Raw genomic sequence first — 25,191 nt, 5'->3', positions numbered from 1 at the left:
TTTTTGCCACAGTAATTTTCAAAGACCATTGACTACGTTTCAGAGGGATTAGAGATCTGTATCCATAGACGGGGTATCTACAACATATTGAAATTACAGACCCTTAAAATATTAGATTCAATAACAGCAGGGAATGCAGGCTGCTGGAAGCTGCAAGAAATCTTCACAATAGAGACCACAAAATCAATTGCAATGATAGCTCAATATCAAAGACCAAAAACAATTAATATATATACTAATATATATACTAACACAGTATCATGATCAGGAGGAAAGAAATGGCAATGTTTCCACTATTTAACAATCTTTGAGAAAAGGCTGAGTTATTGATTAAGAGTGAATTCTGTTTCTCAAAATGAGGACCAGAACCCCCAAAGAAGATGTGGACAGTTTCCAAAGAGGATGAACAAACAATTTCTTCAGACCAGTAGAGATCTGAAAAGGTGTTTGGTTTTAACAAACCATAAGCTTTTAGAATGGAATGAATTGGTTTTCTTCACCTATTAAACATTCCTCCCTTTCTTCCTCCACACTTTTTTTATTTGTTGTGATAAAAGCAAATGAGATGCAAGAATGTTTTCCCTCCTCCTTGAATGGTAGGATTGTGTGGGATTTCAGTTTATTACAGGACTGAGTCTTACTGTCCTTTATATTTTTCCTCATTCAACTTGTTCTTTTCCTTAAATATTCACTAGATTCGCCCTAGGAACTGTTCAACTCAATTGTTCTAGATTCCACTGTATTAGCCATCAAAAACCATGAAAGTTTTATGACTTTCACATTAAAAGGGGTGGAGTGTAAAAAAGTGAAATGGATACAGAGTAAATGAAATACATAACTATCAAATGCTTTAAAAAAGAAGGTATATAACATTCTCAATATCCACCCCAACGGCAGATCCATTTACACTGATAATTAACAAATGCACACAGTCATTCTTTTCATTATATGACTGGGAGGAGAAACATTTACTTTATTTCTTGCATCTAATTTCTTTCTTTCTGTTGGTCTCTTCTTGCTTTGCCTCAGACTTTATTCCTCTTCTCTACTTCTAGTCTCTCATACCAGGATTTGTTTCATAAGTAGCAAGACGTCTCAGAGTATAAAGAGGTCCATCTTGAGTCAGATCTCGTCTCAGACACTTAACCAGCTATAGAACTCTGGGGAAGTTGCTTCACCCTCTAAATACCTGTTTCTTTGCCTGTAAAATAGGCATAAGAGTATAATGAATCAGAAGGGATAGAAATGGAAATGTTTCCACTATTTAATGACCTTTGAGGAAAGGGTAAGAGTTACCTTCCAGGACTGTTGTAAGGAGAAAAAAATCAGATAATATTTGTTAAGTACTTTGCAGATGTTACACTACTTGCTATTCTTGCTATTTTATTACTTCTTACTTAACTATAACCGTGGCCCTTCCTGGGTTAGTTTTGTAATCTAGGACTTGGGTTGAAAATAAATCATCGTGGGGCAGCTAGGTGGCCCAGTGGATAAAGCACTGGCCCTGGAGTCAGGAGTACCTGGGTTCAAATCCGGTCTCAGACACTTAATAACTACCTAGCTGTGTGGCCTTGGGCAAGCCACTTAACCCCATTTGCCTTGCAAAAAAAAAAAAAACCCTAAAAAAAAAGAAAAGAAATCATAGTAACTGGTAAGTGACAAGCTGTAGGCTATTCAACTAACAGCAAGGAGGTAGAATCCTTCAAAGATTATAAAACTTTCCAAAATGCACATTATTTGTCGACCAACTTCTTTCTTTGACAGAAAACTGGTAACTCTAATAGAAACTTCATGAGTTCCCTCCTTTAATTTTTTTTAAGAAAAAAAGAAATAAAATGCTTACTTCTAGTATGTGTTCATCCTGTTGTTCTCGATCTAGTTTTCTTGATGTGGTTGTGATGAGACCTGTGAATGATAAATAACTCGTTAGCCCTTAGCAATAAAAGCAAGGTTACTGCAAATTGATCAGAAGCCCCTGGAACAGTGAGGAGAAAACTATTATTCCGAACTTTAACCTCATTTTCAGTGGAAACCTTAACAAGTAAAGAAATAGGAACCAAGTAGGAACCATGTCTAGGATCCCAGAAAGATAATTCTGTTTGCAGGATAATCCTTTACTTCTCTGTTGATAACAGCTCCTCTCAAAGGTTGGGGAAGATAGATAAAAGGGTAGATGGAGGCTGAAGTCTCATTTGTTGATTTTGGCAGTAATGACAATATTTAGTTGAAACTAAGACTGGAGATAATCCCTAAATACATCTACTGGCTTGGGTGAAATCATATGAGATTTCATTTATTACTTCTAGTCTTCTTTAATGTTCACAAAATTTATTAAGAAGTGATGGAAATGAGGATTATACCACACATGAAACAATCAAAAAGCATTACCACTTATCACTGTCAACTACTTACTATAGTAGTCTTTCCACAAAATGGTGACATCTTGCTGTCTTTCCAGGCTCTCCTCCAGAATGCTGCTGCTACTATTTCTAATAATTCCTATCTAGACCCCAAACATGCTCTGCAGTTTTTTCACTCTATTTTTTTATTCACACTAATCCCAGTGTTTTCAACATTTTCCCTCCTTCTCTTCTGAACTCCAAACTTTAATTCCTTTGAAGTTTAACTCAAATGTCTTTTCCTCCACATGAAATTTTCCTTGAATTGCCCTCCTGTGCAAAGACCTTCATACCTCAAGTAGTTTTTTCTTCTTCATCTCCCTTATATACTTATAAAATACTGTATATGATGATGATGATTATAGTGTTCTGAATTTGTGTCCTATTTTACTCCTACGAGCCAGAAAGCTCATTAAGAGCAACAACTATATCTGAACTATATCTCCTCCAGGTCCAAGAAGAGAAATAGACACTTAATAAATGTCTGTCCCATGAATTGTGGTTGAATTAAGCATCATTAAACATTTATTAAAATATTATCACCAGGGGGTGGCTAGGTGGCACAGTGGATAAAGCACCAGTCCTGGAGTCAGGAGTAACTGAGTTCAAATCCAGCCTCAGACACTTAATAATTACCTAGCTGTGTGGCCTTGGGCAAGCCACTTAACCCCATTGCCTAGCAAAAACTAAAAAAAAAAGTTATCACCAACATTCTGGCAGTGGCTGTTAAAGAAAATTACAGAACACCAACACTGAAGGTGAATAAAAGGGTAACAACAAGACAGAGTGGCCACAAGAAGTTAGATACCATTATTGACAGGAAAGACTTGCATACACAAAATGGAATAAAACGATGCCATCCAGGAAATGTATGACCAGTTAAGATGGTAAGCCTTTAATATAGTGAGAGCTAGGAAAAAGCCTCAGAGATAACTGAAGTCCTTTCTAACAGATATGGAAAATTTGGATGGGAATAGGAGTAGGGGACAAAAAACAACAATCTAGAAGAAATTCAACAGAATTGGTAGATCCATTATATGGAGCATTTTGATGAGGCAGAGGAAAGGAACTGCAAAGAATGAATGAGAACTGAGAGGATGTGATCCATATCTTGATGATTCTGATTCTCCCTCAAGCCCTCTGCAATCCAGCAAAGTCACACCCTCTTTTAAATCCTAGTCAAATGAGTCTATTTTCTCTTCTCTACCTTATGGCATTCAAACTCCAGCCTCTCAGATCTGTGCAACTTGCCTGAGAATGTCCTGCCAACTCCATTATGCCTTTTGCAAATCCTATCTCCCTTCAAGGTTCAGTTTAAATGCCACCTCCTATACAAAGAAGGTCTTTCCAGACCTCCCCTCTACTGAAGTGTTAGTCCCATTCCACCAACTGCAATTCTTTTGTGTTTATTTGCAATTGTTTACTTTTTTTAGATACTATTTCTCCCTATTATAATTGAAGATTCTTAAAGTGGTGGTCTGCTTTATTTCTCTTTTGTCTGGGCAACAACAGACACCCAGAAGATGTCTGAAGTAGTGATCAAGCACCTGTTCTAAAAGCTATTTCCTTCATAATGTTTAAAAACCTTCCATTTCTTTGAGCATATTACTTCTCTATCTCCCCCCCCTCCATCCCCACCCCTGGAGATTTAAATTCAACAGCTATCTTGAAACTTTACTTTTACTATTTCTAAATAGCTATATAAGTCAAAGTCATCAACATGACTACCAGACTCTGGAAGAAGAGACAACAATTCAGAAATTTTAAGTATTTTGTTTATCAAACAAAAAGTCTTTGTATATATGGATTGTATATATATAATAAAGTTTTTTGGGCTATTAAATCTTAAAACTGCACTAAGATTATGGAAACACCCCATATGGGAGAAATGGACAAGTAGAAAAATTTGTAGTTGAGGTTGCTGGAACATAATCTTAAATTCTAGCCTGGGCCCAGACTTAAAAGCCTGTGCCCTAGGATTAAATAATGGGTCAAGGGTGAAGGTAGGACTTCTGAACCAACCAAGGTCTTCATAAGGGTTGTAGAGGTCAGTAGGACCTCAGAGAGTCCTTGGAAAACAAATAACAAACTAGAGACAATGCAAGGAAACAGGTTCCGGTAGAAATGAAGGATCTCATTGTTACATGTTGGCAAGTTCCATCCTTCTCCATGTGGAGGAGTGAGCTCAGACAGCATGGCTAGATATGCAGTTCTAGGCTTAATTTAGGACACTGTTGATCATCCCTAAATGCCCAGTGGTTGGATCTATGTCTAGACCTGGGAGCACAAGCTCAAAGGCTTAGATGTAGTGATGCTGCTCCCAGAGGAATGGTAGAAGGTTGCACACAGAGGTAACATGTACCACCAGGATTCCACGGACCACCTCACTGCACTACTTTTCTGATTCTAACCTGGCTCCCACTCTGGCCCTTTAACTATCATAGATACAACCATTTGAATGTAAACTCCTTGAAAGGCAGGTAATGAACTTGGAACACAAATGACATTCTGCCTCTAGCTGATGATGATGATGATGGAGATAATATGTTTGTCCTTCCTTCTTGAAGAAGACTGTGACATCAGGGAGGTGATGCCATGACATCACATTAACTGGATTTGAGTGGCGGGGACTGTGCTAAGTCACCAGTCTCACTTTCTCCTCCTCACTGGGTCAGTGGCCAGGCTAACAGGGTTAAGTGACTTGTCCAAGGTCACACAGATGAGGCTGGATTTGCACTCAGGTCCTCCCTACTTGAGGGCCGGTGCACTATCCACTACACCACCTAGCTGCCTTTAAATAACCACTGAGAAACATCACTTGCATTTCTAGATAGGAAGGTTTACCAAGTCTACCCCTATGCAATAAAGCTCCCCCCCCCATGTAGAAAATCAGGTTTTTATGATCTGTGAAGGTTATCGGGTGCTTTGTAGGAGCCCCCCAAAGAATACTCTCTGGGTTCTGGGGCTGGTCTTCATGGACTTCTCAGTCAACTACATCATCTTTAAGAGATACTGGTAGTTGTTGACCTCTAATAATCATTTGATCCTTACAACAAACCTTCAAGGTATATTATTCCCAGTTTACAGATGATGATGCTAACCATTTTACAAATGGTAAAAGGCCCCTGTAAGTCATTCTCTTAACTGCCATCCTTGTCTTTTCTTAGAATATGAACCTCAAGTCAGCTCTTCTGATTCAAGGATTCAGATTGGTACGAGAGCTTCAATGGGGAAGACCGAATTCCAATCCTGTTCAACTACTTAAAGCTGCATAAGCCTGGGCTAATCTCTCAAACTCAGAGGCAATTGGGTGACAGAGAAGATGGAGCTCAAGTGAATGGGGTCAAGAAGACCTGAGCTCGGATCTGATCTAGACAAATCATGTTGCCTCAATTTCTTCCACTGTGAAGTGCAGATATTTGCAGCACCTACCTCTCAGGGTTGTTGGGAGGATCAAATGAGATATTTATAAAGTACTTGGCTCATAGTAGATGCTGCTTATTCCCTTCCCTCTCAATTACTTCATCTGGAAAATGGGAATAATACCAGTAAGATCACTTGTAAAATGGGAATAATATACCTTGAAGATCTGTTGTGAGGATTTAATGATTATTACAATTGCAGTACTTCACTCATAAAAAATACAAATATTCAACCAAATTCCCAGGTCACCCCAAAGTTCATAAAACACCTCCTCTATTTCAAAAATTTAGGACTCCTTAAAAATCTTTTTCTTCACAAATCTATAAACTCCTCAGAGTTGAATTCAGAGCAGTCTCTAGTGGTATCATACATTGCCATTTTATTGTTCTAATAACTTTTTGGCAGGTGAAGGAAGACTTTTTAAAGGAATATTGTTTTTTAAAAGCCATTGTTTGGTATTCTTCCTTTAGAAAAATTTCTCTTTTCACTGGGGTGGAAACACCAGATTGAGAGAGAGAGAGAGAGAGAGAGAGAGAGAGAGAGAGAGAGGATTATCCTGCTTTAAGGAATAGCATACAAAGTCTGTGTCAGGGCAGACAGCTCAGCTCCATCTAGAAGAGATCTTCATATTCTTCATAAATATCACTTCTGAGGGTAGGGGAACTGCATTTAAGTTTTTAATTCAATAAAGTTGCATAATTTATTATGTACATTGTATATAATAAAATAAAGATGATAAAACTGTCCCTGTCTCCTTGGCAAGGTATAGACCATATGTCAAAAGACTTAATGCAGTTGTAAGTTATTTAGCTTCATTTAGAAAAAAGGCTTTATATGGGGGTGGGGGTAGCTTTTTTCTTCCAATTCTTCTACTCCATTCTTAGCATCTCTTTTCATTTATCCATTCCCTACTAGAAGGCAGGACACTGAGTCTCTGGTAGCTGTTGTCCAGGAAAGCAGCCATCATAACAAGAAATAACAGATTGTTACTTGCTATAGTGGGATTTCATTATAAATCCTGCAATCTGTGAGGGCTCTGTCAAATGGTTTCCTTCAGAGCATCACTAAGAAGGTTTTAACCATATTCTTAGAGATGTTGATATACACTTACTAGGAAACAGATAAGAGATTGTTAGGCCCTTTAGAAAGACTTCAAATGCACTCAAGCTAACTCAGAGAAGGGAACTAAACAGAGAAAAGACTTTTGTGAAATGCAGAAAATTTCATAATGACACATGCACTTCATTGCCATATATAACAATACACTTCATTACCAATACCAGTAAAAATAATAAAACCAATAACAACTCACTTGTGGAATAACTTTTTAAATTTTTCTGTCCCCCCCCAAATGAAAAAAAAAAAAGAATTACAAGGTGGGGACAGGGGAGGAGAAAATAGGGAAGGTAGTCCCAGATCTGAGATTTCACCAGTATGAAATAGCAACTCTTCCTCTAATTTAGAGTCTCAATGTCTTAGTGTACTAAAACTTGCCCAGAGTTCAACAGCCAACATACATCAGAGGTTACTATCAAGTCTTCTGGACTCCAGACTTCCACTACTTGGTGTACTACAATTCCTGTCTCTAGAGTACTTTAAATTTCTTAGAGGACTTTAAACATAGGCATACATATCTGAATTTGGAAGATGAGGTAATAAGTTTAGAAGGGATCATGTAATCATATCAGAAGAAAATCCTGGTACATTAGCTCCCATTTGCAATTCCATGCTTATCTGCGAATATTCCCAGTTTCCAGAAAATGTAAAAGAATTTTTTGTAGTTTGCTGTTATCTCTAAACTATGGTGTCTATTTGTAACTCAATGTTCTTAAAATAATTCAGTGCCTGTCCCTTGCATCTTATTTGAATTCAGAATGTTAAAATATTCAGGTACAAAGTATAGCCCATCTGCCACAAGGAAAAAAGAGTGCATAGTCAAGTGTTTCTTTGTTGCAACCATGTTAATTTTCCTTTTTTGACCAGCACCATTGAAATTAAAATGAAAACCCCAAGACTGACTTCCATGGCTGAGAAAAATACAATGTCATTCTCTAAATCAATATCAATTTGAATTCTATGGAATTGGAATATGACCCTTCTTAGCAATTAGTTTTACTTTTCCCCTGTGGACCTGTAACAAATGTACATGTAGTTGGGAGGGCGAGAAGAGACAAGACACCAAACTTCACTATGATTTCATGAAAATCACCAAAAGGACAGTTGCAGACATGGCAATAACACTCGAGTTCATCTGAATAGATTATGTTCAAAGTAGTATAATAGTAACTTTTGCCTTAATCCATCATTTATTATTAGCATTTTTGTAAGGAGATATCTAGATTTTATAGGATGATGAAGTAAATGAGTAATAGCTAAAAAAAAGAAAGCCCCTTTGCATTATCTGGTCTAGGGGTTCCCAAAGGGTGATATGTGCACTTCTTAAATATTCTGAAAGTAATATTGTTGTTGGAGGACGTGGCTATGGATGGAAAGAGTTAGGAAGTAGGAACAGAGATGAAGTGGGGTTGGGGCAAACAGACAAAATATATCTGACAAAATTTAAAGTTAACAATTGAAGGAATTATACCTAATGTAGCTAGGTAGTGAAATGGAGAGAGTAATTGGAACTGGAGTTAGGAAGAACTGAGTTCAAATTTAGACTCAGACATTTGGACTTGTCACCTGGACAAGTTAATGTAACCTAAGTTACCTTAACTATCATATAGGGATAAAACCAGCACCTACCTCACAAGGGTTGTTTTTAGGATCAAATAAAATATTTGTAAAGTGCTTAGCACAGTTTAGTGTATAGCAGCAGGCACGATATAAATGTTAATTCTCTTCTATTTGGATATGAAAATCAACAAACAAGTTAAACTCTTTTTTAGATTGTGATAGAAACAAAATCACCAAAATTGACCCAGTGAAAGATGAGATAATTGAACTCTGAAATAAGCAGAAACTCTACATTTATTTTCTAATCAATGAAGTCATAAAATTTAGACAGAGATGCTATTCATACTAAATTAATCTCTGTGAATCAGCAGCAGGATAGTAGATAAGGAACCAAGAAGAAAGACTGGAGTTCAAAACTTGACTCAGATGTTTACTCAGCTTATAAATCATTTAACCTCTTAGACTCTGTTTCCTACTCTGAAAAATATGACCAACAACAGAACCTTTTCTTCCAGTGCAGTTGTATGATTAGTTAAATAACGTATGTCTTTTGCAAGCCATAAAGCATTTCAAAAATTAATGCTACCTAATCAGGATTCCCAAACAAATCCAAAATTAGAAGCAAAATGGATACTAAGCATGTTGGGTGGATAATTTTTTTAAAAAACTCAAGAATAAAATTGTAGGTTGGCAAGAATAAAAATTAACAATCATACTAATTTATGACTTGAATTAATATTTTAAACAACTTGATAATACTAAATTGTGATTAACATTTAATAACTTAATAACACTAAAAATTATGTGCTGAATAAAGCTTTCTTTATGAAAATCTAATCTCTATTTTTCATGTGTATAATGCATGGTAAACTCTAGGACTCATCTATATTCATACTGAATAGAGGACATGGTTACTAAAAAGCCAAGTGGGAATGAAGACCAAAAAAGTCTGGAAATTCATGATGCAATCCCAACTACTTCATTTCAAATGAAATGTTTCAAAGGCAATTAAAATGCTAATGAAAAACAACAAAGTTAAAACTATCTCCAGGATCTACAAAACTAGGAAACTTTATTTCAGAATGAATATATATTTGTGGAGGAGGGGGCATAACATGCACACAAATACACAATCTGTGGATTCACAGACTACAATGATTTCAGCCAATATTTTATATGGCATGAAAAGAGACTGGTTAAAGCAAGGGCAATAGCACACTAGGGAAAAATATGATGCATAAAAAACTGGAAAAGAAAACAATCCTGAGATTGGAGAGAAAATTGTATTCATATGTGCAGCCTAGCATTGCAGCACAAACAAGGAGGCATTAGACAATGCATTCTGAAAGGTCTATGATGATCCAGGGGAGATCAGTGGGTGAACAACCATCTATTTAACATTGACTTTGGCCCAAACACAGGTCTAGGCACTGGGATTTAAAGAAAAGCAAAAACAAACAAATGAACAAATACCAAAGTGCTGGTAGCCCTGAGAAACGCAGTCTAATGTGAAGGACATCATACAAATAAGAACATATGTTATCAAATATAGCGGTTAACATACAGGGTGTAAGCTTGGAAGGAAGGTGCTAAGGTGGGCAATTTCCTGGGGAAGACCTCTTGCAGAAGATGGGACTGAAGTTGAGTCTTGAAGGAAGCCAGGGTGGTTGATGAAGATAGCCTAGCTCTGAAAGTCCAACTGCTCTACACCAGCCACTTGGAACACATCCCTAAGACTATAACCATCAATTTAGCAAATGTTTCCATTCAGCCTCAAATGTAGGCCTTCCTACTTTCTTATTTGAGTCTAGTGGCTTTTTTCCCCCCACCACAGGAGACTATTCCTTTTTTAGCATCAGAACTGTTACAATATAGACATTCTTTTTCCCTAGGAAGGCTTTTGAAACTCTGTAGGTTTTCACCAGTGAATTCTGTTTATAAATGACTCCAGACCTTTCTTCTCAGAGGCTTGAGGAAACATTCCTGTGAGAGGGTGTTCATTCTCTGCCTCTGCTTCTATCTTAACTATTTTAAGGGGCTAAAAAAAATTGTTCATAAACCTCATTTAAACACCCAAGAAATTCAGCTGAGTAAAACCTCTTTACTGTAAAATCACTACTTTAGAAAAACACCAAAATTTTGCTTACTCCTAGTCATTTATGTGAAACTGAAAATTAATGGTGTCAGTGAAAGTAGTATTGGACTTGTCATGTCATAGCATATATTTACAAGACCAAAGGTCACTTCATTCCTTCATTCCTTCATCCATTCATGCATTCATTCATTTACTCAACAAGGCACTACTTGGATAGAATAAATCATTTCTTTGAAAGAGATTTCCATGAGAGCCTTAAAACTCCAGCACTGCCATTCAATAAATCTCAATGATCTTGGGCAAACTTTGACTAACTTCAATTTAAGAGCTGAATTTAGATGACTTCCAAGGTCCCCTCTTCAGATTCTAAGTCTATGATACTATGATTTATTTAGTGTTTTAGAGTGACATTACACAATCTCATGCAGTTCTCAAGATAATCTTTGGAGATAGATGGAACAAGTATTATTTCTACCTTATAGATCAGGAAACTGGGGTTCAGATCTGACTATTTATCATTTCAGCCCATCATGATTCTGCTTCATGTCCTGAACATTCCATACAAATGGATCTGCTTTCAGTTCTCTCTACAGATTATTCTATCTCCCCCACTGCCATACCTCAAGACCTCAGTTGGCTGAAATGCACTCCCTCTGCATCTCCACCACTTGGAAACTTTAGGTCTTTCCAAGGCTCAGCTGAAGATCCTGCCTCCTTCAAGGAATCCTATCCTGATCCTCAAGTCCTCAGAATCACCTCCTTACCCCATATCTTGCATATGTAGGCTATATTTCTGAATATACTATACATCCCCGCAAGTAGAATGCATATCCCTTGTTAGAAGAGACTATATCATTTCTACTATAGTCCTAATATTTAAGTGCCAGATATATAGATGACCCTTAATAAGAGCCTATAATTGACTGATATGGAAAATGACTTCTCCGCTAAGGTCATAAAGTAAGCAGCAGTACTGGGATCTCGAAAACATGTCTTTTGACTTTAAATGCAGAACAGTTTCTATTATGCCACTCTACTTCCCATTTAGTCATACGTCACACCTAAAAATTAGAAACATGTAAAGGCTACATCAGTATTTTCCACTTTTCTCCTAAGATTGAAAACTCTTCTCCACGTAGATAACTGAAAAAATGCCCTCATCCAACCACATAATCCTATAAAATTTCAGAATTAGTAATTAAAATATTTTTGGGATTAGTTGACTTCAGGCAAACATTCTGACTCTATGAATCTCTATTTCAGCCTTGCTATTGATTTCTTTAAAGGGAAACCTCAATGTATTATCTATTTTTCCCTAAAAGAGCTTACTAACAAGCATAAATTTAGAAAGTATATGATACCTATGCCCTCTTATTCAAATGCTTTAAGGACTTTAATCCTGACATTTAAATATAATTTGGTAATATAGAATATATTTTTTGGTCTTAGGCATCTTCAATTTAGGTATGATTTCATCAGGGTTCATCGTTAATATGATCTATCCAGAAAGTGATTTTATGTCATTTGAATTTTTCTACCTTGGCTAAGATGACTCCCAGGGTATCCATTATACCTTATGAATAAGTGACATTAGAGACAATTACAGTAAAAGAATGATAATACCAGTGAGTACAATTGTGAAAATATATACTTGAAGCACTTTGAGGAGAGGTATTATTTCAATAAACAACAAAAAGCCAGGGTTGAAAGACAGAGAAATGTTTTTATTCTGAAAACGAATCTATTTTTCTTAACCACCATAAGAGGCTAGGAGTTTCCTCAAGTGATAAAAAGAGGGTCAATACTCTGTTAGTGAATTAAGTTAAAACTGTTTAGATAAATTAAAAGTAGCATAAATGAAGCAGTTTTGAAAAATATGAACCTGAATTTTAACAAATTATGTAGTTTTACTTAGAGATCTAACAAAACCAATTTTCTTTTCTTAAATATAAAAAGTTCATTCAATATTCTAATATTTGTGCTAAATACTATTTTTACTGAAATGCAATAGGAATTCCTTATACTACTAGCTAAAATCTGGATTATTATTTGGGGCACAGAAGGGAAGAAAATCAAGGTTAAATGACTTGCCCAGGGTTACACAGCTAGTTAGCTTCTAAGGCTGGATCTGATCTAAGGTTCTCCTGACTCCACTGAGCCACAAAGCTGCCCCTGAATTATTTTTTCAGTGTTCCTAACAGAAAAGACAGAAAGGGAACAAATATTTATTAAACACCTTGTAGGGGCAAACTATTATGCTAAGGGCTTTACAATATAATCTCTGAAAGGGACATGATGGTGGTCTTTTAAGAATCTGAGGGTTTCCTAATAGTGGAAGGAATTTGTTATTGTGTCCAAGAGGGGTAGAACCAAGGACAATGAGTGAAAACCACAAAGAAGGAGTAATTGGACTAAAAGTAGAATGGGAATCTCAAAAGCAGTATTCCCTCTCCTAGGAGGTCTTCAAACAGAGATCGAGCTTCTGTTTGTTGGGATATAGTAAAAGTCCTTTCAGACAAGGGATAAGGTTCCTTCCAACTATATATTTTGTGATTCTGTGATTATCTAAAACAGGTATGTACCATGTGCTTCCAAAGACACAATCCCAGGTAAGAAAAGACATAGAAAAACTCGAGCGAATACTGAGACACTGGACATAGTATCTTTAGCTGACTCTCAGATGCCCAAGGTGGTAGCCAGGTCACCCTACCCCAGAATAGAAGCAAGTCCTAAAATCCCTGACAATCTGCCTGGTCACTTCTTTAAATGGATAACACAACACAATCCTCCAGAATATAAGTGAAAAGTGCTACATAAAATGAAATTAACAGTCTTAAAAAAGAAAGAAAAGAAATCCCAGTATAGTAAACTCCCAATTTAACTGAGAAACGATTTCAAAAGAATGATATTCATTGTTCTTTCTACATTATCATTTAGTACCCAAGATAGTTCAGAAAGCACAAAGTTCAAAAGAATTTTTTTTAAATGTCCGGCTCCCGAGGCCAAAGCAAATAAACCCAGCTCTAAGAGCAAGGCTGACTCAGCAGATAACACCCTGAATACTAAACTAAATAGTGGCTGAGTCAGGATCAGCCTTCTCATAAACAAGAACAAGCAATTTCCAGAAGCTGCCAAGGTTGTGAGTAGGATCTCCTGACTACCTCTGATTTAGGAACACAATTTGGAAGAGTCTTATTCTTCCTGTCTAGTCTTTTTAGGACTCTCTTTAAACACTCTGACCTTAGTAAATTTAAATTCAAGCAATTTACAAAAATAACTTAGTGCCTACTATGTACAAGATACTATTATGTATGGGGTCTATTAAACACACTCAGAGGTTGGGTCTAAGACAGATGCCACAACTAAGTTAGAGTTATCTAATCTTTATCCTTGAGAGAATTACCAAATATAGAAAAACCAACCCTGAAAAGATGAGAAAGGTGCCATAAGCCCAGGGAAGAGAAGTTTAAACACAGACATGTATGCTTACAGCCTCCTATTCCCCTCCCCCAGACTACTTTCCCAAGATTCAAAATACTAGGAAAAAAAATAAGATAAGATGTTCATATATCTGGAATCCAGGAGGGCAAGTCTTCCCTTCTGGAGCAACAGAGAATCACCCAAGGGTCTTACTCGTAGAATAACTCTTAATCCTTTAATAACTGCAACCCCTCAGCATGATGTCACAGTTCTGATCACCAGGTTCTGAATTTCACCACTACCACTGTGGCTAGTCATTGTGCTAGGTGCCAGGGCTATAGATATGAAAAATAATTAACCTTTGTCCTCAAGAAACTTAGAATCAATAAGAAGAATAATTGAAAATTGGTCACACACTTAATCTGATTTAAAGAGAAGCCCCAGAACATCATTAAAATGCAAACTAGTTTAGGTGACCAAAGTCTAAAACAAATCAGATAGTGGTTGAAAATAAATTTAACTATCCCTCCCACTCCCACCCCATGGAGGTTTGTTTAGTTGTCATGGGAATCCATGCTGTTGGGAATAGTGTGAAAGCAGCACTTTCTAGTGAGCAAAATGAGACAAAATTAGAGACATAAAAAAGAGTGTAGAATTTTAGGGCAGGAAGGGAGCCTCAGAAGTCATCCTATCTAACCCCTCCCTCTAGAGATAAAGCAACTCATGTTTAGGGAGGCTGAATGACCTGTCTGCCAGAGGCCATACAACTAGTTAGTAGGAGAGCTATAAAATCTAAATTACCAAATATTCTGATTTTTAAAGCTACATTTGAAACTAATTTGTTCAATAAGATTGAAACTAGAAAAACACTATAGTTCTATAGACCACAATACTTCTATTTATGCAAAGACTGCAATGAAAACACCATTGTTCTCTATGACAGTGGTTTCTTCTTCCTCAAATCTTTGGCTGATTTTACTCTTTGGATCTGAGCCTAAAAAGGCTTTGTAGAAAAGAAAATATTCTCAGCATTAAACTGTTTGACATAACCTTTGCTAAATCCCAACAGAGGGTATGAGAAAAGGGGGAAGATGAAGAAAGGATAGAACAGGTGGGCTGATAGAGAGGAAAGTAGGGGGAGGAAAACAGATAAAGGACCAAAACTTTGCTGTTTCAGTTTTTTCCCACTGCCATTTGTAGAATAGGGGAAGGTTAGGGTCATTTTCCCCCAAGTCCACCCCTCTCACATTCATTGGTTAAGTACTTAGTTAATAATAACATGACTGGCAACAAGAGGTGGTTCCCTGCCCAGACTAGACTAAGGACTGAGTTACTACCGCAGGGCTGGCAGAATCATTGTTCACAATGCCGAATTGGAACAGAATTTCTTTTTAGGTTTTTTTTGGTAAGGTAAACGGGGTTAAGTGGCTTGCCCAAGGCCACACATCTAGGTAAATATTAAGTGTCTGAGACTGGATTTGAACCCAGGTATTCCTGACTCCAGGGCCGGTGCTTTATCCACTACGCCACCTAGCCGCCCCTTGGAACTGAATTTTCAAAGGTCTCGCTCCCTCTCCCAAGTCTAAATTGTTTTTTTTAAAGTGCAAATTACCTATCAGTATAGACAACTTCCAATCAGGACCATTAAAGACTATTCCATCTTCCAAGATGGAAACTATATATCCACAGATACTTGAAGGAGTTCTGTTTGGCCCCTCTGGTCTTATCTGAGAATCTGGCTGGGACTGGAATCTAGACAGCTGTCATTTGTTCTTGAAGTTGTAGAGTTCGAACTGGGGTTCTATTAAAATAATCTTACAAATCCAAAACCACTTTATAGAGAAAGAAACAGAGTCCTAGACCAGCTCTATTGACTTAAGTGCCCAGGCCAATGAAGATACTACTTGGTCTCCTGAAATGCAACCCAATTTTGCTTATGGCATACCTTATTCTCCTTGAAAACATAAGACAATCAGAATGAATAACACAAGAACAGAATTAGTCCAGTCCAAATGTGGAGAATAATATTTCTTCACTATGCCGCCTTCACTATTTCTACTGGTATCAATTATAGTTTCCTGCTGAGATTTTTCCTATGCTGCCCTTTCTGAATCTTCTCATATTTTATGTTGTTTGAAAGGAAACTCTCTTAATGTATCCTCTCCTAATATGAAATAAGCTCCCTGAGGTCACAGGATATGTTACCTTGCATCACTAGCCCCCAAAACAAGGCCTTGTATCCAATAAGTAACAAATGTTTGCTACTGTTTAAAGGAATATGATGCGATACATTAGTGGAAAAGAGTATCCTGGAAAAGGACTGCAATTAGCTTTCATAGCTAAATTTCTGACCTTTCAGAAAGTTTACTCTGTGAAAATTCCTGAAAAGTCTGGAAAAATGAATGCAGATAATGTTCAGATAACTTCAAAACCAGATCATGAGTCAGGAAACAATAGAAACTTATTTGTAGAAAATATGAATCACCATCATTGTAAAGCCACAGAGCCTTTATTTCCTTCCTTCCTTGATATGTGAGATTACCGGAAATCCTCGGAAGTCATTTGCAACTATCATTATTTCCCAATGTGCTTTATTCATTTGCTATTTCAACCACAAGGTAACTGCTATTTGTTCAGAACAAGAAAAACTGGTTGTAAATTGATACAGTACTAAGGCATAAGCAATTATCTATTCTACTTGTTGGCTATTTGCATTTTATGATTTTACAGTGTCTTAAGCCCTGAAAGACACTATATCTATTGACCAAAGCTACAACACTATCAAAAGGTAACAAACAATCAAATATAATAGTATATGCCTAACATTAAGCAATCATTAAAGGTTTTTGATAATAAAGGAAAAATAATGTGGGGGTGCTATATTTGACAAAAGTTATGAAAAAATGAAACTTGAGTCTAAAAATCTGGCCCTAAAGGCAACTAGGTGGCCCTAGGAAAGACTATCAGCCAGGGATTCAGGAAAATCTGAGTTTTAAAAGAGCTTCTTTATAAACATAAATAATAAATAGCACATGTGCTAACATATTAAACTCCCTTTAAAAAAACATTTTGGTCATCCTCAAAGAGATCTGCCTTATCAAATTTTCAGCTTGGTGCAATTTTAAAATTCACTTAGTGAATGTTTCTAAAAACTTTTAAAAATTTGCAAAATTCAATTGAATAAAATGGAAAAATATTTTAGGGGGCTAGGCAAGTGAAATAACTGCTAGAAGAGAAAATACATAATAAAAAATTTTAAGCTTTAATTATTTCTCAATTAGTAAATATCTGAAAATACAATCATAATAAAATTTACAAGCATTAACATAAAATAAGATTAATGTCTATATATTATTTCATTCTAAATTATAACTTTGAAATGAGAAAAATAGTCAACATTATTAATCAGAGTTGATTTAGTTAACAAGCAAATGAATTCCTTAATCTATATATCGAGATCTATTTATCTTTCTATCTAAGTATCTATCTATATTATATAGATTCCAGCAAAACAGATTTTCATTCATTACCAAATCAATTTTTCTTGACTTCTATTTGAAAAAAAAATGAAAGCAAAATTCTGGCAATCTCCGGGTAAGTAACTGTTAACAAGCTGCAAGAAGAAAGAAGAGAGTTTAGACCTGGAAATAAGTTTTTACTAAACTTTTTCAGATTAGCAAAGCAGTGTTCTAGGCCAAGGATGTCCAAACATGACAGAAACAGGACCTACTAAACTAAGCATAAAGGTCCTCTTATATAGAGACTTAGTTGTAAAATATAATATGATCTATGGTTTATTTTTTTTTATTATTGTAGTTTGTCAAATTTCACAATTGCATTCTAATCTGGTTTAGGCAGCAATAAGCTGACATCTCTGCTCTAGTCAATTTTCTAAGATTACAATTTGCACAGAAAGTGTGGACCTAGCTGTGTGGCCTTGGGCAAGCCACTTAACCCCATTTGCCTTGCAAAAACCTAAAAAGGAAAAAAAAAGTGTGGACCTAAAATGGAAGAGAAGTTTCCTTTTCTGAGAAGGCTATACCAAAGAAATTACTGTTCCAACATCAACTTCAGTCCCCATACACATATATATAAATTAATTCAGCAGTATGAAGGTGATTTGTGTTTTAAGCATTCTGGTCCTTGTAAAGAGAGAATTTAAAAGAGTGTACATTCTAAAAATAGCAACAAAAATTTCAAAATTATCTACCAATTATGATAAACTGAATGCCACTGCCAATGTAAATTCAAAATGATACCATGCTAAGTTTTTATTTTATTTTATTTTATTGGTGAGGGAGAAGAGAATGATATTGTACAATAATGTACTAAGTTTGCTTCAATTGCTCTTAGCTAAAAAAAGCCTAAGGCCAGCTCACAGTGACCCTATCTGTTCAAGGCTCCCTCTCTCCTTGTCCTTGACATAGCCTCCACTGTAGAATATTGCTTTTTGACCAGAAAAACATCAAAAGCTATAGCTGCAATACTCTGCCAATTAACACCCCCTACTTGTTTCTTGCATTTTCTTGAACTTCTGCAGAATTGATCTTAATGAAGGTTAAAATTATAAATTATTATTAGAAGCTTTTATGAAAATTTAAAATGTCACCAAAAGATTCATAACCAAAATTGACAATCAAAACCATATAATACAAAGAAAAATCTAAATCCCTTTATATGTGTTTATACAGGAGTTAGGAAGACTTGGACTCCCATCCCACCACTGACAATTACTATGTGACTTAGACAAATCACTCTATCTCATGTACCTTTCTCCAAGGCCAGAAGGCGTTTATTTAAGATGCACCAGATACACAGAGCACTAAACCTATAATCTATGAGACTCAAGTTTGAATCCTGCCTCAGATACTTACTAGATCCTGCCTTAGACATTTACTAGATATGTAGCCTTGGACAAAATCACTTAAAAGTTCTGAATTTCAGATTACTCATCTGTAAGATGGAGTTAGCAACAGCAACTGCTTCTGGGATGGTGTGAGGATCAAAAAGATAATATAGGAAAATGCTATAAAATCTTAAAGTGCTATAATAAATATTAGCTATTATTAAGTTTAAGAACAAATATTCTGAGGATCAAATGAGATTTTATATATATATATACACATATATATATAAATTGTTTTGAAAATTGTAAAGTACTATAATAAATATTAGCTATTACTATCATTAAGTTATAAAACAATTGCAAATTTGCATTGTTAGAGGGTATTTCCTTCCTGGAAGTTCTCAGACTAATTAAATCACACATACACACAAATACACAGAAACAAAATTATGAGCTAGCTCATCTATCTCCCCAATCTGTCTGGGAGCCAGGAAGATATATAAGCCTTACATGTTTTAGTAACATTTCAAGCACTAATCAAAATACTTAAATACATATAGCAGGCTAGCTAGTTAAATCCATTTAAGTTTATAATCTAAAATTTAGATTCTTCCTAGAGCCAGGATCAAACACCATCAGAACTCTTGTCTTCAGTCTAACAGCAGAACTTTCAATTAAATCTTTCTGTCCCCCACCAACCCTTACCAAGTTCACCAGATTCAGTCCCATTCCTCTTACAATGTTGTCTCCTTTCTGAGAAAGGTTTGTTTTGTCTCCACTGATCCACAACCAAATCTTATGTTTAAAACTAAATCAGTAACCTGTCCCTCTTCAATGTTAGCCAAAGAAATCTCTTTAAACAATCTCTTATATTGATGTAAAGTTGGTATATTAGATTATCTTGAAACATTTTTTACTCTTAAAGCATGTGTAAATACTATATTTTAAATATACTATGATATGAAATTCTTGAATAGATGGATTCAGGAAACATTTTTGAGCTAGATTCTAACCTAAGACTTGACTCTAGAGTTCCCTCATCAAATTTTATTCACGCAAAAAGCATATATTTCTACAAAACCTAATCATTTTACACTGTTTATATAGTTGCTGAGAACAAACCAAGTTAGATTAATGCTATGTTGAATTTGCACATTCCAATGATTTGTACAGAAAACACTATGTGTTCCTTCTGGAATCAATAAACTACAGGTGCAAGAAATGCAAATTCATTTTCCTGCCTTCCTCTAGGATTATCCCTACTTTATCCAGTCTATATATTGCTTGTACATAGCTGTTTATGTGTTGTCTCCCTCACTCCCTCATTAACCAGTGAGCTCCTTGAGAGCAAAGACCATCTTTTGTCTTTCTCTGTATTTCTTTTAGCACAAAGCCTGAAAAGTACTATCCCCAGACACTCACTCACTCTCACTCTCTCTCTCTCTCTCTCTCTATATCTCTCTCTATATATATATATATATATATATATATATATATATATATATATAGAGAGAGAGAGAGAGAGAGAGAGAGAGAGAGAGAGAGAGATAGATAGATAGATAGATATAGATAGACATACATATATATGTATACACACACACAGATATATACATATGAGGTATGTTATCAATTCCAGATTCTTCCCAGAGAGAAAAAAACTAGACCTTCCAAATCAAAAGCAGTTTTCTGTGCTCCATGGGGCTTCCAGTAAAGAGGACATCCACTACTGAGCACAGGAAGATACAGTCTTGACAAAGGCAACTTCGTGCTGAGGAGTACAAATGTCACTGTGACATGAATAATAAAGAAACATGCTGTCTTCCCAGGACAGGCAAACAGCATATGATTGAGAGCCTCTTAAGAAAGACTTGTCAACCTAACAACGATACTAACTTTTGATGAATCAACTGATAATGTCAAAAAGAATCTTTAAAAGTTGGGATTATGAAAGAATCTTAGAGCAGGAAACTGAAGATGTAAATGGAGAAGATGGTATTTTCAGCATTATTACTAATTCAAAGTACAAACTTTAAAAGATAAAGGGGTATAGATACAGGAAGCAAGTATTTAGCTAAGAAGGCAGGGGATCTGGATCTGTGAACTAGGTTAAGATAGAGGGATTTGCATCTAATGGAAAGATATGATAGAATATATTTACTAGAAACTTTGCACATCTCTCCAGAGGAATTTAAACTGAAATGGGGAGAAAGACAAAATAGCTCCTATTCAACTACTAAGCCAGATACCACAGAGAGAAGCAGATATGACACAGGAAGAAAGATATCAGTGAAGGTGTCACAAAAGTCACAAAAGAAAATTTCCAGGTGGAGGGAAAAATAGTAATACCATGATTTCAAATATGCTGAAGTAAATGTCCCTATTATAAGCAGTAAACAAAATAAAGAAATCTTAATGCACTGAGATCCAAGATTAAAAAACAACAGTAGAACACATCTTATTCAAATAACACTAATTAGATCAAAGATTATGTCCCAAATCAGATAAAGAATAAAGACATTCTAGAGAAGAGATTTCAGGAGAATTCAGGAGGATTCAATGGAAACAGGAAAGACAAAATTGAAGAGGAAGAGGATCACTTTAGGGATGGCAGCATTAATTGAATGAGCTAGGGACAGAAAGCACAAGCACCTGCAGGTTGGAAAAGAAAGGATAAAATATTGTCAATAATAATATTGAAATCCTAAGGTAAACAAAGAGATTGTGACACCTAGGGCTTTCTTCAGTGATTGTAATTTAATTTACTGAGCCTGGATGATTTCCCCAAGATAGTGAAAAGAACTGTTAAATTGCTCTCATTCACATTTGAAAAAACATGGAGTTAAGAAAGATTTACCCAAAACTATAAGATGAGCAAATGTCTTACCGGAGCACAAGAAATGGAAGAACATGGATGATTCAAACTATAGGCTGATTTGTTTAGCATTTTTCATTAATGATTTGATTGGAAGCACAATGTGTTTTTTTTTGCAAGGCAATAGGGTTAAGTGATTTGTCCAAGGTCATTCAGCTAGGTAATTATTAAGTGTCTGAGGCAGGATTTGAACTCAAGTCTTCCTGACCCCAAGGCCGGTGCTCTATACAATGCACCACTTAGCTACCTCCAAAGCATAACATGCATACAAGATTTCTAAGATGACACAAGCTGGAGCAAAAAGTTAAAATATATTTTATAAGAAGTGGAATTTTAAAAGGCCTATTCAAAACCTAGAAAATAAGCCAAATCTAGTTAGAAGAAATTTAATAGGGATCACTCAATCAACATGACTTTGTCAAGCACTTATTTAAGCACAGATGCCAAGAAAAAGTGAAAACTGTCCCTTGCCACTTGAGTTTACATTCCAAAGGTAGAGACAAGCAGTGCAGAAATAGGTACAGACAATATACATACATTGTAGATGGAAGGTAATTTCAGAGAATAAGACATTACCATATAGGGAGAGCAAGAAGGGCCTCCTTGGGTTAGCATTTGAGTTTAACCTTTAAGACATCCTTAAAGCATTGAAAGAAATGAAGATTATGAGGAAGGATATGGTAAAAGGACAGATGGAGCAAAGGCAAGGAGAAATATATGTAAGGAATGACAAGTTGGCCAGTCTGTGAGCAGAAATGCAGTAAGACACCAGATCTGAAATCAGGTATTACTGACTCTGGGGTCAGTACTTTTAGAAAATAATCTATTTCTAAGATCACTAATGTGAAAAGAAAGACAAATGGAATGAAAGAACCAGAAGATTCTCTGGATTTCAGTTTCTTCATCCATAAAATGGAACCCTTGCAAAGTTCCATAAGGGTTTTTTTATTTTATGAAGTGCCAATAAAATGCCAGAATGTACATATGATTTCTGCCCAAGAACTAAAGAAAAGTTGAAATGATATTTTATATCTTCTCACTTTTAAGTCTAGTGATTTACTCCCTAGGGAAGTAACTAATCAGATATATAACCAATGAGATGACCAAGCTGCTTCATGATAAATTAATTATCCACATGTTCATCTGCAATTTTTTTTATTTTTTTTGTTTTGTTTTCACCATCTTGCTACTATCAAATTATACTTGGTTACTGAACACATTTCTGTATTAGATGCAAACCTTCTTTAGGTTTTCAAAGAACACAATTTCTTGTGTTTATAAATTTTTTTGGAAGTAGAGATCATTAACTAATTTAAATGTGGAGGGGTGGGGGTAAGGAGCATTACCATATACTTTGCTGGATGGTTCAGGAACTCTTAAAAGTGCAATAAGGTGAAACTATTTTTTCTATGCCATTGAAATATCCCTATGTAAAAACATAGTTTTCTTTATTATTTCCCGAAAACATACTGAATTTAAGAAAGCTAAGTATTTTCCAGCCTTAGCATGGTATATGATAAAGGCAAATTTGGAAATGTAATACACAACTTTTCTTAACATGAATTTCAAAGTAACTATGATGTTCTTCTCCACTATCATCTACCTTTAGATTTGGGAGGGGGGGAACAAACCCTGCCTGTAAAACCTATCCAATAACTTCCCCTGCTCTCTTGCCAGCCAGCTACATTTATTTTCTCTTCCACAGTTAGCTTGTTGACTCCTTGTTCTCATTGAAGTTAATGTTTTAGAATTCTCAGGAGGAAGTTCTCTCTTGAGATGTTAAAATGTAGATACTCAAAAGGAGAGGTGGCCCAGTCACATAAATCACATGTCTGTTCAAAGGCATGACAAACAATTCAGAGAGCTACCACCATTTTACTGGGACCCTGGGGTCAATGAAATTTTCCTAGTTTACCCCTGGCAATCCTTGCCAAAAGACTGTCTTTTATTTCTTTGCTTCCTCCTCCTCTTCCTCTAAGAGGTTATATTATGCTACCGTTGTGTGGTTTTGGAAAAGGTTATGAACATGGAACACTACCCATCCCCCTAGGTAACTCATACTAATCTGAAAAAAGGGAAATAAGATGCATGGGGAAAATAACATTACAGGGTTAGTAGTAAACAATATCTGAATGGAGGAAATAATTGTTTCTCTTCTTTGTATCTCAAGGTTTTTCCTTCCAATTTCTCTTTCTTGACTAAGACAATAAAATCTTTCTTCCTCAAAATTCCTTCCAAACACCTGGTTATCTTTCCACATTCATTTCTCCCAATGATTTTAAACCTCTAAAGTACTCATGTCATCTACCCTTGCAATATAAATTAAGAGTAGGAAGTTTGCCACCTGGTAAATTCAGCAGAGTTTTAGTGGGTTTTTTTCCTTAAGGGCTGATTTTTCTTTCTCTATTGGTACCTGGTCTCATTTTCATCATCTAAAAAATGAGAGGGCTAGATTACATGGTCTCTTAAGTCCCTTCCAGTTCTAACTCTAGGTGACCTCAGTAGATATAGTAAGCCTTCTTTTGTGCACCTACTATCCTCCATCCCCAAAGGAGTTAGAAGAGGTCTCATAGGCTGTGGCTTCTCATATTAGATTTTTAAAATCTACAAAAATCACAGTAATTCTGTGACATCAATGGACAACAAAGAGGGAACCTATTCATTGTGGAATGGCTGAACTGGAGTAAATAAATAATGGAATATTATTGAATAGTAACAAATGATGTAGGAATTAAGAGAAATATAGGAAGATTGTTTTACAAACTGATGCAGAGTGAGATTAGAAGAACCAAAGAATACATAATATTAGTACAACATGATAAACAACCAAATCAAAATTTAAGGTCTGAGTAACTATAAACCAATAACGGTCCTGGTTAAGATGTAATGAAATAGGGGCGGCTAGGTGGTGCAGTAGATAGAGTACTGGCCTTGGAGTCAGGAGTACCTGGGTTCAAATCTGGTCTCACGACACTTAATAATTACCTAGCTGTGTGGCCTTGGGCAAGCCACTTAACCCCATTTGCCTTGTAAAAACCTAAAAAAGAATAATGAAATATAACACACTCGCTTTGACAAAAATTCTAGGAATTGGGAAGGACAAAATGCTGTTAGCCTTAATAATAGTATTGGCTATATGGCTATATTCAATAAATTATTCCTTCTTTGGTACAATGGAGAAATGTTAATAGAATGGGTAGATTACCTAAAAATAATGGTACTGTAAAAGCCAAAATGCATCCATCATAAAAATTTATCTTTTAAAATCTCAATAAATGCTACGACCATAGTTTTTGGTTTTGAGTTTAAATAGTAACAAATTAAATAGGGACAAATTAAAATCTAAAGGTGGGGAGGGAGAACTTCCCCATAAAAGTTTTTTAAAATGTTCTTAAGCTATAATGCTTATAGTTTAAGAACAATGTTTTGGGGAATATGCAAACCTAAGTATAATTCAAGG

At 35.7% G+C, this 25,191-nt stretch overlaps 1 protein-coding gene across 3 annotated transcripts in view; it reads right to left on the bottom strand.

Moving 5' to 3' along the window:
• Positions 1 to 25,191, bottom strand: part of FAT1 (FAT atypical cadherin 1) — a 170,871-nt gene that overhangs the window by 64,207 nt on the left and 81,473 nt on the right. For all 3 annotated transcript variants that reach the window (XM_074228791.1, XM_074228793.1, XM_074228792.1), the window contains exon 4: positions 1,844 to 1,905. In XM_074228791.1, coding sequence (XP_074084892.1) covers positions 1,844 to 1,905 — 62 coding nt within the window. The remainder of the gene's footprint in view (positions 1 to 1,843; positions 1,906 to 25,191) is intronic.

The sequence above is a fragment of the Macrotis lagotis genome, chromosome 3 (genome assembly GCF_037893015.1).
Source record: "Macrotis lagotis isolate mMagLag1 chromosome 3, bilby.v1.9.chrom.fasta, whole genome shotgun sequence".
Lineage (NCBI taxonomy): Eukaryota > Metazoa > Chordata > Mammalia > Peramelemorphia > Peramelidae > Macrotis > Macrotis lagotis.
This window is presented reverse-complemented; position numbering and strand designations above follow the sequence as displayed.